Raw genomic sequence first — 17,338 nt, 5'->3', positions numbered from 1 at the left:
CTGGCAGTAGGATTTTTCTACCGCCCCTTCTGTGTGTTTGGAGAGGCTGCTGGAGGAGTAGCAAGATTTGTGATGGGCAGGATTTCTGATGGGTTCAGGTCACGGGTCTCCAAGGCAGGGGAGGGAAATCCCAAGCCAGTGGCTCAGAGTAAGGGAAGGGAAATTTTAAATCATTTGTGCAGTGGGAAAAGGGGGCATCCCAGGTCACCGATGGAAAAAAAAAAAAAAAAAAAAAAAAAAAAGACATGTAGGAGGGAGCCCTGCCTGCCTGGGTTATCTACACTATCATCTTTGTCGATGGGAAGGGGGTTTTTAACCCTGGAAAAACCCTTTGCTTTCTAGTACGAGGCTGTGCTGCTGGCTCACACCCCGCTGTGGTTTCAGGGGTGGGTGTCTCAGCACTCTCAGAAGCCGAGGGAGCTGCTTCCTCTTCTTTGGGTTTAGGCTTGTATTGATTTGTTTGTATTTGTTTTGCTTGCGTGTTGTGTTTGGTTTTCATTCGGCAGCGATTAGTGGTTAGCGTTCTTGGCTGTGTTTTGGGATATTTCCCAGTTCTTCTGACATTATCTCCAAGCATGGATAAACCAGAGCAGTTGGGAACCCCACAGGATTCGTTACCAGTGTCTGATTGTGGCAGGTCCATACTGCATCCATGTGAATCAACGTTTTTTCTGAAGAAAAAAAGCACCCAACCACCCCAAACAAGCCTTGTCCTCCTCCTCCTCCTGAGCCCTGTGTAGGTCCCTCACAATTCAGATGTTTGTTACTCCCATCTAGAAATGAACTCGGGCTGAGGATGAATCCACATGTGGAAATGTTCCTCCCTGTCCTGTTTGATGTCTGTCAGCAACCTCTGGGGACGCGCCTGCATCTCCTGGGGCTTTGGCTGTCCTGAAGCTCTGTTTTTGCTGCAGGCAGCTGTTGGTGCAAAAGCTTTTGCCCCAACCCCGCTGGTGGGGGTGGGAGGTCTGGCTGTTTCATTCCCATCTTCTTCCCAGGAAGGGTCTAACTCATGAATCCGGGTGCAAATACAAGAGAGAGGGGACGATGCACTGCAGTGGTTCCAGGACAGCCAAAAGAAGTGATGGATGAACTCAGCCTGTGCTTTGAGTAGACCCTGATTTCACCATCCTACCCAGCGGGTTCACACCTCTTTGCTGCAGCTGGCTTCCCCTCTGTGGCCTGCACATTTGGTGACAGCGAGGGACTGGTGGGGAGGTGGGGACCCGGACAGGCACTGCTGTTGAAACAGGATCTTGCTAACCACATCCTCAGCCCCACCGCCGCAGGTCGGGGCGGCTGCGCTGTGTGCCAGATGGCAGTGCCGGTAGGGCCCCCAGCCACGCCGCCACAGCGTGGGCTGCAGCTGGAGGGGATGGGAGGACCCTGCCCCGGCTTTTGCCGCTGTGGCTGGGGATGCAGGCAGCCGGCACACAGCCCCAGCAGCCCACGCTGCCCCGGGCCAAGATGCAGCCGCACGAATCCCTGATGAGCTTCCTGGCGCCGATGTCCTTTGCCAGCCGTCGAAGGCGAATTTCAGTGCCGCCAAAAAACCCGGTGGTGTGCGCAGCCCTCTGCAATTATTATTTGTACCACAAGCTGCTTCCTGCCCCAAGCTGCTTTTATCTCGCATTGTCTTCCTTTCCAGGTGGGGCTGCGGGCTCCCCGCTGCTCGGCCTCTGGGGCTGCCTTCGCCGCCGGCTTGCCGGCCGTGCCGCTGGCTGCAGCTCGCTGGCTGAGAGGCCACCTTTGTCTGCCAGCCCGTCCGCCCTCCTCCTCCTGCCAGAGCTATTTCGGGAAACAGCAGTTGAGCTGGAGGATTGTTAATTGTTCCTCAACCCCCTTCCAGCCTGGTTAGATCACATGCAGAGATTAGAGTGCCCCCGTCACACCCTCTTCTTCCACCTCCTTCTCCTGTATCCCCCCTGACCTGCAGGGATGGGGGGCAATGTCCTTTGTGGGGGCAGATGGACGGACATGAGGATGTCCCACTGTCTGGGATGTCAGCCCCACCGAAGCGATGGCTCCCACGCCGTGCCAGCTGTGGGTATCACCAAGACGCTCTGCTCAGAGGGCAACCCCGGCAGGTCGCCCACCGCCGGCTCAGCTCTGGGCGCAGGCAGGAGCCCAGGGCAGGCAGGCAGGCAGACAACAAAGCCACCCCAGGCGCTGACCTCAGAAGCTGCCATGTGACTGCCTCAAACTTACTAAAGCATGACATCAGCCTGGGAGGGAAAGGCAGGGCTGCCACCAAAATACTGCCTGGCTTAAACGGGCTGCCGGGACAGCCTCTGCCTGCACTGCTGCCCTTCCTCTCCCTCCTGCCTTCCTCTTGCATGCCTCCCCCCCCCAAGCAGACCACTACCCCATCTCTTTTCAAAGAGCATGAAGTGCAGGCAGGGGCTGGACAGATGTGATAGCAGGGCTTTGGTGCCCTGGGAACAACACGTGCCGGTGGTTGTTTCTGACACCAGGCATGGTGTTGGTGGGCGAAACCAGTGGTACCAAGTCCTCTGGTGGTGTGCACCTCTGCTCTTCCCTGCTGGCTCTGAGCACTAGTAGGGATGACGGACCGCTTGGTACCCATCCCCATCCTGCTTGTCCCTGGCCAGGGCAGGGGAGATGCTGCTGGCCCACTAGCTCCTAGGCAGGGTAGGTAGCCAAAATGCGGTGACCGGGGAGAAATGGTGCCTCATGCCATTGGGGTGAGGTGGTGAGCGGCAGAACAGGTTGGTCCACTAGGATCCAGGCATCTTTACTCAGCAGAGCTGTATGTTCTCCACCCACATTCAACATTTTGCAGCTGGTGGAGTGGCTTTGCACCACTGCTCTTCACCTGCATCAGAGCTGGGAATATACCCAGCTGAGATGTATCAAACCTTTGTCCTTCTAACTAGGGTCACCTCTGCTGGGGATGCAGGTGCCTGGATCCTGCTGTAAGAGTCGGTCCACTGAGTGGATGGTGACACCTGCAAACAGCAGTCCCAGAGCAATACGCCTGGTGATGCACAAGCCATTTTGCAGGGGCACAACTGAATGCAGTGCCACGGAGAGGGCACCGGTGGTGGGCAGACATGCCGGCTGCGGGCGAGGAGGCATGACTGCAGTCCCAAACATCTGAGCTGAGCCCAGACCTGCCCTGGCTGGTTAGACTGACCCGAGGGCTTAGGCCAGGGTGTTGCCAGCCCTCCAAGGTGCGGGGAGCAGGTTCGGCAGGTCTGGAAACCCTCGGTTCCCACCACCGGGGCTCGCGTCCCTCCAGCCTCCCACGCCGGGTGTGGAGGGGACAGCCTCGCTCTCTGCAGCTGGGAGAGGCTCGCCCCGGCATGGGCAGGGGGAATGCTGGGACCGGCAGTTTTGGCCGGTGTTTTGGCCTTGTGGTTGAGCATGCTCTGGTCTAGTCATTTGAGATGGAGCGTGGCAGGTTTGTGCAACAGGAGGTGGGCATTTTGAGATGTCAGCCCCCAGGTGGACCTGCCATTGTGTTCAACATCAGGGGAGTGGCATTTGAGGTTTTCCAGCTGCATTCGAGCAGGAGGGAAATATGCATTTGGTCTGAGTGTAGAGGTTCTTTGCGGGGAAAGGCTCTTCCTCTGTCAGCTATGCCTTGATGTGGCTGATTCTTCACCTGGCTTTTGTTACTGCTGTGACCAGCTACCCCCTTGTCCTTCCAGCAAGCCAGGACATGGTGGCAGACCCTGTCAATAAAGCGTCACGACAGGCTGTGGCTCTCCCTTTGGGGGGTCTGCAGACTGGTCCCTTGAGAAAAAAACGGATGGAAGCGAGTTGCTGTGTATCAGCCGAGAATGATACTCCAGGGCAGCACATTGAACTTCCTTAATTTTGGTCCCTTTCACTTCTTCCTTCCTTGCAGATGGTGGTTGCTCCTCGGTGGGAGGAGGAGTGTCCCCACTCCAAGCCCTGAAACGCCCCTCGAGCTTTCTCGGAGGCTTCCCTGGTGCCTGGATCTGTGTCTGGGGGTGATGGGTTGTCCCCTGCAGCCCCAGCCACCAGGCTGGCCCTGCAGCTGGCTTTCACAGCTATGGCAGAGCCAGGTAGCAGTTCCCAAACAAAGTGCTCCAGGCTGCTACGGTCTCCATCAGTCCTGGAGATGCTGGTGGCCTGTTGTCCTCCTCCATCCTCCCTTGTAGCCCTTCCTTCCCCCGTTGTGGACATTCCTCTTCTATCCAGAGCTTTCTGAAGGCTTCACTGCCAGACCCCTGGAGCAGATCTCCACCTGGCAGCTGCGCAGGGATGGCTTCCTGCTCCACGCCAGGCCAGATTTTCCTTGAAGTACTCAAAGGTACGCTTCCTCCTCCAGCCAACACCACCAGTTCCTTCTGTGACACAACACGATGTCAGAGACCGGTGCTGAAATTGGGGGAAACATTTCTAACCTGCACAAAACTGGGGTTGCTCTCGGGTTTTGGTGGTTTTAATTTTTGTTTTCCTCCCAGAAATGCTTTAACTGCTTTGGCCAAAATTCCCACTGTTTCCTTCCGGCCTGATCGAGCCAATGTGGGGTGCAGTGAAGCTGGGGTGCTGCAAAATCTTGGGTGCTGTTGCAGCCCTGCCTGCTGTCCTCTGCTCTCTGCCGGGAGGTGGGGCCCACGCGCAGCCTTTGCCGGCGTCGCCGCTTTAAGAGCCACCGCCGCGGGGCGAGCTTTCGAACCCGCTCCCCTGCCTCGCCATTGGCCGGCGCGGGCGCGCGGGGGCCAGGCGGCGGTTGGAGCGGCCGGCGGGGCGCCCTGATTGGTCGGGGCGGGGGCGGTATAAAAGGTGGCCGGGCGCGTGGGCTCGCCTCAGTCGGCGGCGCGAAGAAGCGGCGTGCGGAGGCCGGAGGTGCGGCACGGCTCGGCACGGCTCGGCTTCCCCCGCGGCCCGGCGCCCCCATGGAGTTCAAGCTGGAGGCGCACCGCATCGTCAGCATCTCGCTGGGCAAGATCTACAGCGCTCGGGGCCAGCGCGGCGGCCTCAAGCTGCACAAGAACCTCCTGGTGTCGCTGGTGCTGCGCAGCGCCCGACAGGTCTACCTGAGCGAGCCGGGCTGCCCGCCCGAGCCGCCCCCCGCCGCCTGCGGGCCCCCAGAGGAGGAGTCGCCGCTGCCCCGTGCCGCCGCCTGGCCGGCCGGCGAGCCGTCGCCCCCGCAGGACGAGGCGGCTAGGGGCGGCCCGCGGCTGCCCGGCGCGGACTGCGAGGGCCCCCGGCCGCGGCGCTGTTGCTGCGGCTGCTGCTGCGAGGCGAACCGCGCGGCCTGCGCTGCCGCGCCGCCCCCGCCGCCCCACTGCCCCCGGAAGCGCAGCGCCGGCGAGCGGGGCCAGCCGGGCTCCCCGGTGAAGAAACTCCGCCGCGAGGCGGAGGAGCCGCCGCCCCCGCCGCCGGGCGAGCAGGAGGACATGGAGACGGGCAACGTGGCCAGCCTCATCAGCATCTTCGGCTCCAGCTTTTCGGGACTGCTCAGCAAGGAGCCCAAGGGCCGGCGGCGGGCGCCCCTGGACGGCGGCGAGGCGGCGACGAGCACGACGCCCGCCGAGGCGGCGGCGGAGCCGGGACAGATCTGCTGCGACGAGCCGGTGCTGCGGACCCTCAACCCCTGGAGCACGGCCATCGTGGCCTTCTGACGCGCCGGCCGCGGGCGCAGAGACTCGCCCCCCACCCCCGCCGCGGGGAGGGGGCCCCGGCGGACAGCCGGACCGAGAGGTGATTCCCCCCCCCTTTCCTCCCGCCCCCCGGCCCGTCGGAGGAGGGCGCCCGCCGCAGCGGAGCGGGTGGGCAGCGCCGCGGGGCTCCGGCGCCCAGCCCCGCCGCACCGGCCGGGCGGGACCGCGGGGCAGCAGCAGCACTTCCCCCTTCCCCGCCCGCACCCCGGGGCCCGCCCGCCGGCTCTCCGGTGCCCGGGGGAGGCTCCGCGGCTGCAGCCGGCAACCGGAGGCGCTCCCAGCGGGTCATGTTTTAAGCTTGGAAAGTATTAAGTTTATTAAATAAAGTTTCTATTTTGGAAAGGTTTAGGTCAGAACTATTACATGGTGCTTTTTAAAAGTGTTTATTGAGAGAGACGAAGTTTACAGACGCTCTGACGGAAGGTCCTTCAGCCTGTTTGTTAGGCTTGGTAACTCCCGGTCTTTGTTGTATAAAGGCTTGGGGCTCCCGTAGGGATTTTTGTACAGTGTTCTCCTTCAGTGATGTATCATGTTTTGTATAAAATGTAATTCTACGTGTACGACACGTATTAAATATTTTCAACTGTATAAGCCTAGTCCCTGTTTGCGCCCCCCCCGCCCTTGGCTCGGGGGGAGGAGGGCTGCGGGGAGCTGGGCAGGCAGCAGCCAGGGTGTGGTTGCTGCATGTCTGTGGCTGGATCCACCCTGCCTCGCCAGAGGCTCGGGGTGGGTTGGAGTCCAGCTCTTCTGGGAGCCGGGGAAGAAAGGGAACTTCTGTCAGGGCGACTGGAGGCTTTCCCGGGTGCTCTCATTGCAGCTGCAGCCTCTTCCCAGGGCTGGAGCTGATGCGGCGTTTGAGGTCTTGCTCAGAAAGTACCTAATGTACAGTCACTCGGTGGGTGGAAAGCAGTTGCTAAATCCCCGAAGAGCAGCTGTGTGCAGGCCGGCCCGTGCTGCGGAGGCCTGTGGCATGGCAGAGCCGAGGGCTGGCCTCCAGCTTTGCTCGGAGGGTTGGGGGCCTGTGCGCGGATCCCTCCCAGGCACAGGCTCTGCCTGCAGCCAGCTACTGCTCTGCCAGAAATTAAGTGCCTCCTGTTTGCTGTTACTTGCAGAATAGTTAAAATGATGAATATCAGGGCGCTTTTTTTTTTTGGCACTTTTTTTTGGTTTTCAATTATCAGTAAAACTATAAGTGGGTTAAAGTTCCTACTCTTAGGGGTGTGGAGAAAAGTTTGGCCTCCGCTTCACAGTGACTGTGGAGTGCCTCAAGGCATTGTAATTAGACTGAATTGTGGGGGAATTTTTTTTTTCCTGCTTCTTGCTGGGAGATGCACTAGAGGCTTCTCTGCTCCTAATTAATGAACTTTTCAACTGAGGATTGCATCTCTTGGGAGTAAAGAAAGATGTTTGTGTGCTGTGAAACACAGCCTGGGGTATCTGGCTGAACCTAGGGGGGGTGGCTCGAGTGGGAGAGCTGAGGAGTGGTGTGGGAGATGAGGGGTGACCAATGTGAAGCTTTCTGCTCTGTGCTTTCTCTGGCACAGCTGAAATCGGCATGTTGACTGTCCCTTACAGAGGGCGCTGGGCTTGCAGGCTGGGGTTTTTCACACCCGTGCTTGTGTGAGAACTGGAGGCGTTGGGCTCAGTCCTCCCGAAGTGCTGGGAAAGCAACAAGGGGAGGGCTTGTGATAGAAGAGATGCTGCCAGGTCTAGGGCAGCTTAGAGGGAGCTCTACTAGTCTGTGTACAAGTTGGTAGCTCCCTGTTATGTAAAAGCGAAAGTCCTACCATCTTAATTTTCTTGATGATTGCACTCAATGGTGACGACACACAATTTTAGCCTGATAGGCAACACCAAGGAAGTTGTGTGTGATGAGACATTTCTTTCCACTTGATAACCTTTGAGAGGTGATGAGAAGGGCCTGTCCCTGCTTCATTTATACACAAATGCTCTCCAGGAGAGCTCTGCAGTCCAATAGCATGGCTGTTGGGTGGGAGATGAAGTCACCTGGGGACCTCCCCAGTAAGAAGAGATCAGTGGGAGGAGGAGGGTGGCTGTGGAGGACTTTCCTCAGCTTTCCTGCTGCGTTGCGGAACGCCCTGCTCTGAGGGCACAGGTTGCTCTTGCGGGTCAGAAGCTGGGCTGGGGGATGGAAACGGCCTCCTGCTCCTGTTCCAGCCCTGCTTCCTTCCCGAGGCCACGGAGAGCAGGTTGTCTGCCAACAGCATCTCCATGGATGAAGTGGATGGTTTTGCTCTGGGCTTGCTGTCAACATCCCAGTGCTGAAATGGGATGGGGGCACTCCTGCTCTGGGCTGTCAGGGAGTGTCTCGGCACCGAAGTTTTCTAGGCACCCAACTGGTGGAAGAGCATCTGGTCTGGTTGGTTTGTGTGGTGTCCCCGTGCAGACAAGACCCAGCCTCCCTTTGGCAGAGATCACCAGCACCGCTCGTATCTGTTCTACCTTCCAGAGAGGAGTTGTGCAACAGCTTAATTGCCGTTGGCCTTTGAAAATACAGCAAAGACTACCCGTAGGTGCCAACGCAGCTCCCTCCGGCTGGTGTGACCTCTCCGCAGAGCTGTCTGACATGAGCAATTTCTCACTTAGCGGCTGGTGACCACGATGCCGTGTCCCTGAAAGACTTGGATCAGCTCCGTCAGCTGCCAGAGCCTTCTCTGCTGTGACAATGCATGCTTCGCTTGTTCCCATGGCTGTGTTTTGGTAACGTGTGGGGTTTGCTCTCTGGGATGTGTGTGTCCCTGGGGAGCTTGCGGGCTGCTCCTGCTGAGGGGGCTGGAGAAGCTGAGGCAGTGTAGCTGCCAGTGAGCTTTGGCTCGTTACAGAGGGGTCTGCACTGCCACTGAATAACGAGTCTGAATCAAAGATGACCCATAATGACAACGCCGTGTTACTTTTGGAATCAACTTTCCTGCTCTTTATTTTGTTTTTTCCTCCCCCAGTGCCTTTTTCTATTCCTATAGTCACTTTTATCTAAACGGCGTCTGTTTTCCTTAATTCATCTGTTCTGTCGTGCTGCCTTGATCCCTGGACTTTCCCTTCTGCTCATGGCACGGCCCCTTGACTGCTGCAGATGTGGGGATGATGGGATGGGACAGCTGAGCAAGGAAGGGGGATGAGCTTGAGAGAAGGCTCATGACCCAAAGCCGGTGCCTGAGCCAAAGCTGATGGAGGGAAGAAAAGTGCATAAATAAGCTAGATAAAAATAAAAACTTCCATCACTTGGAAGAGAGGGTGACTCCTATGGAAACTACCTCACGGGGTCAAGGAGGATATGACTTAATGGTAAGATCCTCACCTTCCTATAATAGCAACGAGCTGCTGGAAGCGCTTGCTCAGGCTGCTGTCCTCCCCCCGGCTCAGACGAGATTCCCTGGGAGAGGTGGTGGGAGAATCCCTTAGCGCAGCCGGAGGGTGGGGTAGATGCTGGCGGAGGGGCAGAGGGAGCCAGGAGCGTGGCAGCAGGGATGCTGGGGAGGAGGGCAAGCAGCTGGCTTTCACTTTGCTCCTGCTGTAGTTGGCAAGGAGCAATCGCCAGTTGCAACTCTGGGCAGATGATCTGCGGCTCTCATCAGGGATACCTTTTGGAGAGAGGGAATGATTTCAAACCGGGCCTTGCCAATAAGGGAGTGTTCATGGCCTGAATCATCTCAGCCTTTAAAGGTAGGGATGGACATCTGGCTTGGGACAGGCACCAGCTGAGGCCGGCGGAGGCCCGTGGGGCTGGGGGGCAATGGGTAGCCAGGGGCTGGGGCTCGCAGGAGGCTCCGGATTTCACTCTGGATGCTCCTGCTCCCTCCTGGCCTGATGCGACCCGGCATTACCGGCCCATCCCTCCTCTCCTGGGGCAGGGGAGGAAGGCACTGCACACTCATTGCTGCAGCATCCTGTGTCAGCGCTCAGGAATCTGGCGAGCTGCTGGGAGGGAGGAGGGAGGCAGCCCAGCGCCATGGGGCTGTGCCTGCTGGGGCCTCTGCCCGCCCGGGGGGCTGGGGGGCACCGCGCAGCCCTGGGGGGATGCTTTGCCAAGGCTAAACCCCAGGGCAGGGGTTTTGCGGGAAGGAGGGGTGCAGAAGCGCTATGGCACAGTACTTCTTGCTTAAATGATGGCTCAAAAAGGCTGATTAAGAGGCATGTCTGGATCCCCCCCGCCCCCGCCAGCCCTCACCGCTGCAGGGCTTGCATCTGTCTCCAATGTACTGTGCTTGCCAGCGAGGCTCTGCCAGTATATATTTAGGGTGGGCAGCGGGAGCCCCTTCCCGGGTCCCCAGCAGGCTAGGGAATGCTTGCAGGGAAGCGGGGGCTCATCCTCGCTGACTCTCCCCGGGCTGGGCTGGGCTCGGTGTTTGCCTGGGCAGGGGGCTTCCAGCCCAGGGGGAGAAGGAAGGCTGCGATGCTTGCTGGCAGGGCTGAGCCCGCTGGCGAGGGTTGCAGAAAACCCTGGGGCTTCTTCCAAGGAGCATCCAAGCGCCTTTGTGAGGCTGGGGCAGGGCTGGGAGAGGGGTTGGCACTGAAAGGGGATGGCTGGCAGGGGGGACAAGCTGACTGGACGGTGCCCTGGAGCTGCCTTGGCATAGGGGAAGCCCAACCGAGGAGAGCTATTCCGGGCCAGCACAGGTCCCAGAGGCAGGGTCAGGGCCAGGCAAGCACCGGAACGTGATGACAAACACAAACAACTGCATTCTCCTGGTCTTCTGGTTGTGATTTCTGCTGCCGACATGCAAACCCTGCAGGGCCCCCCCTCCCCTCCTCCTCCCCAGCTGGTCGAGGGCTGGCCTGGCCGCAGTAATGAAATGCAGAGCTGCTTGGGAGAGCAGGGGGGAAAAAGGTTCTGTTTGAGGTTTTGTGCCTCTGGTTTCCTCTGGCCCTCTCTCCCAGCGGGGTGATTTATTGGTGATGGAGCTTGGGGAGAGGGGGAGGGAAGGGCTTAGAGCTGCAGGCGAACAGTCATCATGTATTTCCCAAGCACTCACGCGAGGCAGAGGGGAAAACAGGATGGGAGGAAGGTAAACTGCCTGGGCAGGGGCTGTAGAGCATCATTTAGTGGAGCTGAGCTCTCCTGAGCTTGTCCTGGTTGCTCTGAGGTGCCATTGAACACTTTGCATGCCAAAGTCCTGGCTTTGTGGTGGGTGTGCTCTCCTTCCATCCTGATTTCCCCACCATCCCTCCATCCCGGCTTCCCTGCCTGATGGACAGCGGGGTGCCGAGACCTTTTGGCCCGGTCCAGCCTGCAGGGCTTGCTTCTCCGGTGCAGCCAAGGGAGACGGTTCATCTTTTTTCCCTTTCCTGCAGCTGCAGCCGAGGAAGCCAGCCAGGCCTTTCCCAGGCTTGTGGAGAAGTGGAGGTACCAGGTGCCACTGACATGTTTTTGGGCACCTGCGTGGCTGGAGGCACTGCCAGGCTGTGACCTGCCTGGCTGTGGATGCATTTGCTGCCTGCAGCTACCCTGGCTCAGCCCAGCCTTTCCCTTAAGCCAGGCTTTAGGTTCTGCCGTGTTCCTCTGGCACTGCCAGCAGCATGTGCTCCCTCCCGTGCAGGATGCTCTGGTGTGCTGTGCTCCCTCCCGTGTGGGATGCTCCGGTGTGCCATGTTCCCTCCTGTGCGGGATGCTCCAATGTGCCGCCGTGGTGCAGGGTGACCTCCTGCCCGGGAGGAACAGGCAGGGCTGCCTGTTTTTCACGCTTGCTGCTCTGGTTGGGAACATGTGTGGTTTCCTAGGGGGAAGGTCGTCTCCTCCTCCTCCTCCTCCTCCTCCTCCTCCTCCTCCTCCTCGCCTCCACTGACAGCATCTGACCTCAGCTGTTGTCCCTGGTGGTGCAGGGGATTAATCTGAGCCTCGGGACAGGTTGAGGCATGTCCAAGGCGGAGGAGAGCTTCATGCGTACAGACACAGAGGAAGGAACAAAAACAATTCCCAGGGAAATATTTTCCTGCTGCTTTTCCTGGCAGCCAGCAGGGCGGGAGGAAAAGACCTCACTATAAATTGCTTGCAGGAGGCTTGAGCCCCGGATCTGCCTTCCCTTGGCTTCCAGCACCCCATGAAGCTCAGGCCCACATGGTGAAACCCACGAAGGGTGCTCGCCCCCCCCGCATGCTGCTCAGCCTCCCCGGGCTCTGCTCAGCCAAGGCATCGCCTCGACACCCGCCGCCTGCCGAGCTCCAGGGTCTGCCGGTGGACTCTGCCCTTTGCCTGCTCCGGCTTCAACCACCCTCCTCCTCCTCCTGCCACTGTTTGCTTTGGCAAGCCCCGGGGTTCAATCCGCCAGCAAAACCCTGTGGCCCCGGGTCAGGCGGAGCAGGAGGGGAAGCTGGAGGCGTGAGGCAGGGAGGGCATCTGTGGGGAAAGGGGAACAGGGAGGGAAATGGGGAAGTAGGTGGCTGGTGGGGCGGATGGGACACGCTGGCCCTGCTGTGAAGGGCAGGAAGGACACGGTTCACTCGGAAATCTGGAGGGTGGGCTGGGAAAGGCAGGAAAGGGGAGCAAGGGCAGGAAGGAGGGAGCATGTCCAGAGTGGGGTGCGGGGGGGGGGGAGTACCAATACCGCACTGGGTTTGGTCTGTGGGGGTCCCCTCGCCCCTGGGCTGGGGGTTTGGCATGCCGTGGTGCCCTGCTCCCCTCTGGGACCAAACAGAAGGACGCGGGCAGCAGTGACTCTCCCTGTGCCATCCCTCACAGAGCTGGGGTCCCAGCCAGAGCATGGCTGGAGCATCACTAGAAAAGAAGAGGAAGAAGCGGCTGTTTCCACAGCAGGAGCCAAAGAAATCCCTGCTGGCCGCATCCCGTTCAGTTCCCCGCGTTTAATCTCACAAATCCAGGCACCAAGCAGCACAGGTAGGTGGTTGCCAGCACGTGCCATCCTTCATCCCAGGTCCCTCCATGCTGTGGTGTGCCGGGGCTGGTGGGCCCATGGTGCAATGGAAGTGGCAAGCCAGGAGCCAGGGCAGGAGGCAGGTGTTATGTCTCCATGGCAATGGGCTGCTACTTTTCAAGATGGGAGGAATTATGTGGGTTTTTTTCACATGGCATTGGCCCAGAGCAGCATTTTACGGTAGCTGGCGTGCAGTATCAGCAAGCAGCCACAGTCCTGTGGTGATGGGGGACATGTGAGGGGCAATGGGCCACCCTCAGCTTTCTGGGGTGAGAGTAAAACCCCCAGACCCCAATCTCACCCCCGATCCGGGGCTGAGTGCATCAGCAGCCCCTGGGGAGGGCAGAGCTGGCTCGGGCAGCTGGCTGTGGCCAGGGAACATCTGAGCCCCTGGGCCCTTGGCATGGCGGAGGGGCTGGGGGGGGTCGCATCTGCATCCGGAGGAAGGCACAGCTCCCGTGGAAAGGCAGGAGGGACGGAAGGATGGACAGGGGAGGGAACCTGTGGCTTTTCTTCCCTCCTCGGTGGTGCTGTGGAGCCAGCCGGGGAGAGTTGCAAAATGCTGGCTGGTGTTTTCAAGCTGGGGTTTGCCCTGTGCAGGGCTGGCGGGGCTGTGCTCCCAGTCCCAGTGCTGGCACTGGTGAGGGCTGGTGGCAGCACCCATCAAACAGCCCGTGCCATTTGCTTAATTGCTGTGGCTCTGCCCTGTGGCATCTGTATTAATGGAAAGCAAATGTCAGAGGGATGTAAACACCGGCAGAAGGGAGTTGCGTAAAAGCCTCACTGGATCTTCATGGAATCGTTCTGCCATCCTTTCTTGGAGCATGGCTCTGTTTTTAAAGGGTAGCACTGGTGAGCCTGTTGCAGCATGTATCTCTCCCTGCCTTATCCTTGCTGAGGTTTTCCAGGGAGAATTGATGCATTTTGTGTTAGAGCCAATTTGCAAGGAGGTGGCCAGGACCACGCACTCCTCCCACTCGACCTTGTCCCCCTTTGGCCCGGGCAGTGCCTTGCATGCTGGGCTCACCAAAATTCCCTCCCTGGAAAGGGCAACTGAGTGAGTGTTTGCCTTCAGCTCAGGAGAGTGTGACGTGATGTCCCTGGTCAGTGGCCAGGCGGGGAGGGACTGGCCGTGGTGGCATGGGGCTGACGGGTGTTTGGAGAGCACCAGGACACACTTTCCTGGGGGGGTCATATCTGAGCAGGAGGGAGGGCTGTTAAAAATAAACAGGCTGACAAGTGGCAGGAGGAAGGAGCCACTTCTTGTGTCCCCACAGCCCTCCTGGTGAGCTGAGCACGGAGCTGGGCTTTGATCCCAACCCTGCTGTGGTGGCGAGGTCAGCTCTGTCCCAGGTCACCCCAGTGCCTCACACCCCCAGTCACAGCCCGCTCCTTCCCTCCTGGCTCGCAGTCGGCAGTCCCAGCAGTGGAGGATGTGTGCTGGAGAAATGTCACCTTCACAGGCTGGCAGAAAAAAAAAGGGGGGAAAACTTACTGTTCTCAAGGTACCTCCTGGCTTTTCCTGGCACAGACTTGGAGAGCACTGGAGATTCCATGGCACAACCCAGTGCTGTCCCAGTGCCTGGGACCCTCCAGCCACACTGGCTGGGTGGGGACACTGTGCTTTCCCACACCCCGTTGGGACACAGCGGTCCCCTTCTGGATGGCATTGGCGAGGGGCACCGTGTGGGCTGCCAGCAGAGGACCAGCAAATATCAGCGCAGTCCATCCTGCAGAACAGGCACATGCTGCCGGTGGTGACGAGGTGTCAGGTGACGGAGAGGTTTGGGTCCCCCCATGCCACCACCACCAGCTGGGAAGCTAGTGGCAGGGCAGCTTGACTCCCTGGGGGACCTGAGCTGGGAGCTGGCACCGTTTTGTGCCCATAGCAGCATGATACCCCTGTCTCTGGAGCTGCGGAGGTCCTGGTGCCACAGCCAGGCAGAGCTGGCCGTGTCCTGTCCTTGCAGAGCTTTCTGGGTGGGGAGAAGGTCCGGAGTGCCGGGAGGAGGTGGGGAGGTGGCTGTGTGCTCGGCCGTGGCTCGCTCCGGTGCTCTTTTCGGAGCGCAGCCCGGGGGGGAAGCAGCCAGCGCACAAAAGCAGCCGCCGTGTCCTCCCTGCAGCAACCTGCCTGCCCGGCTGTGCGTCGCTTCTTGTTAGATCAGCAGCATAGGAAGCTGGAAGTGACCTTGAGAGATAGCGTGCCACTCCGGCTCTCCGGCAAGCCTGGAGATTGCCTGGTGAGGGACGCATCAGGCTTGCCCTCGCAGGACTCAAACCCCATGAGATTAAGGGGCTGCTCTACCCCAAACCCCACTGTTTTGGGGACCTGCTCCTGGGAGGTCTCCAGTTAAGGTGGTGCTACCCAAAACCAGCCGCATCAATGCTTCTGTTCGGATAAAGGGTTTTTTGTGTCTGTGAGGGCTGGTGAGAGGACTCACGCAGGGTGGGCAGGTGAGGTGCAGCGAGCTGCTGTCGTTTACTGGAGCTGGTGGCCTGCAACCTATACTATGATTCATGTCTCCTGCTTAAGACCAGCGCAAGCGCGCATGGAAATCAGGGTGAAGTCGTTTTGGTTGTGCCAGAGCAGAAGATTCATCCTCCTCTCTCCTGCTCCTCCTCTGCCCTGTGAGTTCCCACGGTGGCAGCCCAACAGGCACTTATCTCCAGGGATGCCCATGTGGGAACCACAGCACTGCCCGTCCATCATCAGATTGTGCTTCAAAGCCCTCGGCTCTGGTGGGAGGGATTGTGGGTGACAGCCCTGTGCCTCCTGAAACACGGTGACCAGCAGCTTGTCTCACAGGTGTGTTAGTGCCAAAGGCTGCATCTGTGCTTTGGGGCCAGGTTTGGTGCCAGAGTCCCCCAGGAAAGCTGCGCTCAGCCCCTACCCCAGCCATGGCCAGCTTTAGGAAGATATTTCCAATGCTGTCACTAACATAGGAATATTACCTTGGAGTGTAACCCTTGGTGACTGTGTCCGGCTGCTGCCTTGCTAAGCCCTTGGTGAGAAGATTGGGGAAAACACCAGACGGAACTGGAAGCAGGTTGTAAATGGAGCTCTTACTTCGTTTCCTTGTACAGCAAAGCCCTCTCGTGGAGGTCGGCAGTAGCTTGCCAGAGAAAAGCCGGCTGCTGCCATGTGCTGCTTCTTCCCAGGGAGACGCAACCCTCTCTCCGGGACACCGTCCCCTGGGGTCCCACCAGCAGTGGTTAGCAGGGCTGTCCCATGGCCCCAGCCTGAGAGAGCCTGGGACAGACCTGGATGTACCACTGCACCCCTGAAGCGCCTGTCTGCACGTCAGCTTTGCATGTCTGTGTTTCAGTTCTCAGGTTTTTCAAGGGAGCTGCTGAACCTGCTCTCCTGGCTCTGTTTGGCGATGCTTGGCAGCCGGCGGGGTGGCCCTGTCCTTCAATGTGTGCCTGAGACGATGGGAATGGTGGTGACGTTGGCTTTCCATATGGGCCACTGCTTTTAAGGACGCCGCAAGACATCTTCAGTCTGTAGCATCTGTTACTGGGCTCTGTGACCCTGGGGTGCTGTGGTGGGACAGTGTGTGCTCGCTCCGGGGCTGGCGCTGCCTGGGTCTGCTCCAAACCCCACGAACGTTGCCACAGTCTTAGCACGGGTAGTTTCCTGGGACCGACAGCGGATGGTGTCAACCTCTGCAGGCTGGCTTTTAGCAGGTGCTTTGGTCACAGCTCCCCTTTTGAGAGGGGACAGGACAGCAGTAGAGACTGCCTGGTCGTGGGGTGGCCTGATGTAACAGAGGCTCAGAGACGAACCCAAGCAAAGGTACTGCATAAACCCAAGCAAAACTCTAACCTTGCTGGGGCAGACATGCTTGCTGGAAGAGAGGAAGACAGCAGGATGAGTCCCTGCCTTGCAGCAACCTCCTCTGCCTTCCTACAGGCAGGAACGCCGTTGGCAACTACATTCCTTCTGGAGGTGCAGGGCTCCTTAAGAGGGTGGCCACAGTGCAGGGACAGGGGTGGTGAGTGGCTCTGTGGTACCCTGCATGCCCTGGCAGGGCCCCTGCCCTGTCCCCTGAGCCGTCCCTATCCCAAGGTGACACCTCACTTACTGCAGTGTACCTCAGTTCACCTGGAAGCTTCACAATTACTAGTGGCATTTGTCCCCTGGGCTGCCCACGCCAGCAATGCCATACCCCTCAGCGCCTTGGCTCCTTCCCCCAGCCTGGGTCACCTGCTGTAAGGAAGCTCTTTTCCCCCACGCATATAACCTGTTTGGCTCTTCAAATCCAGCAGAGACAAACCAGTGCTTCACCTGCAAAGCTGGCTGGCTGATGGCAGGGTCCTAAATGGTTTCACCTGGGCTTTCCACCCACCCCCTATACTATATTCAAGCTCAGCCTAGGGGGCTTGGCTCCTTGCTGGGTTGTCTGGGGGGATGCTGGGCTGTCCTGCTCATCTGAGGGTCCCCCTTGGCCCTGCCTGGTGCTGGGAGGCAGGGAACGTGGTCAGACTGAAACAGCATCTACTGCCCTGCTTACAGCCAAGGATGAGGCATTGAGGTAAGGTTTGATCCTGCAGAGTTTAGGGGTATGGGTTGGTGGGTTCTGTGCTGAGCCCTGGGGGTCTTTCCCATGTGCTGTGGTCCTGCAGTTGCTGTGTAGCGTGTGTGTGGCACTGATGGTAGAGCAGCATCCTTTGCCTGGCTATATATAGCATTTCAGTGCCTGGAACAGCAAACAAGTACCTCTAAGGGATTATTTGCATTTTATTTTGAGGCACCATTTAATGGTCACCTTGCACATACCACTCCTTTGT

The 17,338-nt window shown here is 59.0% G+C and overlaps 2 protein-coding genes across 2 annotated transcripts in view; both read left to right on the top strand.

Moving 5' to 3' along the window:
* Positions 1 to 4,777: 4,777 nt before the first annotated feature.
* Positions 4,778 to 6,251, top strand: IER5 (immediate early response 5). Its single transcript, XM_056356407.1, has one exon. It carries the CDS (start codon positions 4,893 to 4,895, stop codon positions 5,619 to 5,621), a length of 729 nt encoding a protein of 242 aa, XP_056212382.1. The 5' UTR covers positions 4,778 to 4,892; the 3' UTR covers positions 5,622 to 6,251.
* Positions 6,252 to 12,126: 5,875 nt separating this feature from the next.
* CACNA1E (calcium voltage-gated channel subunit alpha1 E) overlaps positions 12,127 to 17,338 on the top strand; it is a 166,608-nt gene continuing 161,396 nt past the window's right edge. Inside the window, exon 1 of the mRNA XM_056355657.1 lies at positions 12,127 to 12,510. The gene's annotated coding sequence lies outside the window, so the exon portion shown is untranslated. The remainder of the gene's footprint in view (positions 12,511 to 17,338) is intronic.

This window comes from Falco biarmicus, chromosome 11, assembly GCF_023638135.1.
Source record: "Falco biarmicus isolate bFalBia1 chromosome 11, bFalBia1.pri, whole genome shotgun sequence".
Lineage (NCBI taxonomy): Eukaryota > Metazoa > Chordata > Aves > Falconiformes > Falconidae > Falco > Falco biarmicus.
Note: the sequence above shows the minus strand (reverse complement) of the source record. Positions and strands in the feature narration are given on the sequence as shown.

What these genes read in the sequence shown, in the direction of transcription:
- IER5 (XM_056356407.1), top strand. Translation starts at nt 4,893, where the DNA reads ATGGAGTTCAAGCTGGAGGCGCACCGCATCGTCAGCATCTCGCTGGGC.